Source organism: Penaeus monodon, chromosome 28, assembly GCF_015228065.2.
Source record: "Penaeus monodon isolate SGIC_2016 chromosome 28, NSTDA_Pmon_1, whole genome shotgun sequence".
Taxonomy (NCBI): domain Eukaryota; kingdom Metazoa; phylum Arthropoda; class Malacostraca; order Decapoda; family Penaeidae; genus Penaeus; species Penaeus monodon.
The window spans coordinates 3,336,687-3,337,253 of NC_051413.1; the positions used below are offsets into that span (position 1 = coordinate 3,336,687).

General features: G+C 39.3%; 1 protein-coding gene across 2 annotated transcripts in view; it reads left to right on the forward strand.

Annotated features, from left to right (window-relative positions):
• Nucleotides 1–7: 7 nt before the first annotated feature.
• Nucleotides 8–567, forward strand: part of LOC119590921 (rho GTPase-activating protein gacJ-like) — a 3,381-nt gene continuing 2,821 nt past the window's right edge. Inside the window, exons 1-2 of one of the 2 annotated variants that reach the window (XM_037939660.1) lie at nt 9–167; nt 419–533. In XM_037939660.1, coding sequence (XP_037795588.1) covers nt 422–533 — 112 coding nt within the window. In that variant the 5' untranslated portion in view covers nt 9–167; nt 419–421. Of the gene's footprint in view, nt 534–567 lie in introns of both variants that reach the window. The other variant, XM_037939661.1, reaches the window with a different exon arrangement.

Genomic DNA, 567 nt, shown 5'->3' on the forward strand with positions numbered 1-567 from the left:
GACGCTAAGAAAGAAAAAAAAATCCAGTTCGTAGCCTTCTTTGTAGACTAGCGTGCCAGTCTCGTTGAAGTCGGCAAGGTCAACGGACGCTACAGCCACGCCTCGCTAGTGATGCTATGAAACATCTTGAAAGTTCTTGAAATTGGGGCACATGTGTTTATAAATAAGTACTGTAGATCTGGTGGTGATGATTGTATGATATTGGTTGACGAATATGAAGGAGTTTTACCTAGAGACTTGAGAATTGTGTATTACGTTTTCTATGTCGGTATAGAATGGATAATAGGGCTGTGTCTAAGCAAGTTTTATGGATGTGTATGGTACACCAAAAAGTTGAATTGTAGTAATATATACAAAATATATCAGGTAAAGATTAATCATGTAAAAAAAAGATAAATACAATTGATCCATTCAACAGATAATGGACAACGCAAACAGCATTCCCTCTTATGCCGTGCTGTTTCTGACCACCGTGTTAGTCACTACGTCAGGAACATGGGACACTCTGCATCATCGTAATAAACATGTATCAGGTAAGTTCTCTTTCTCCCTGTCCCTCCCCCAACC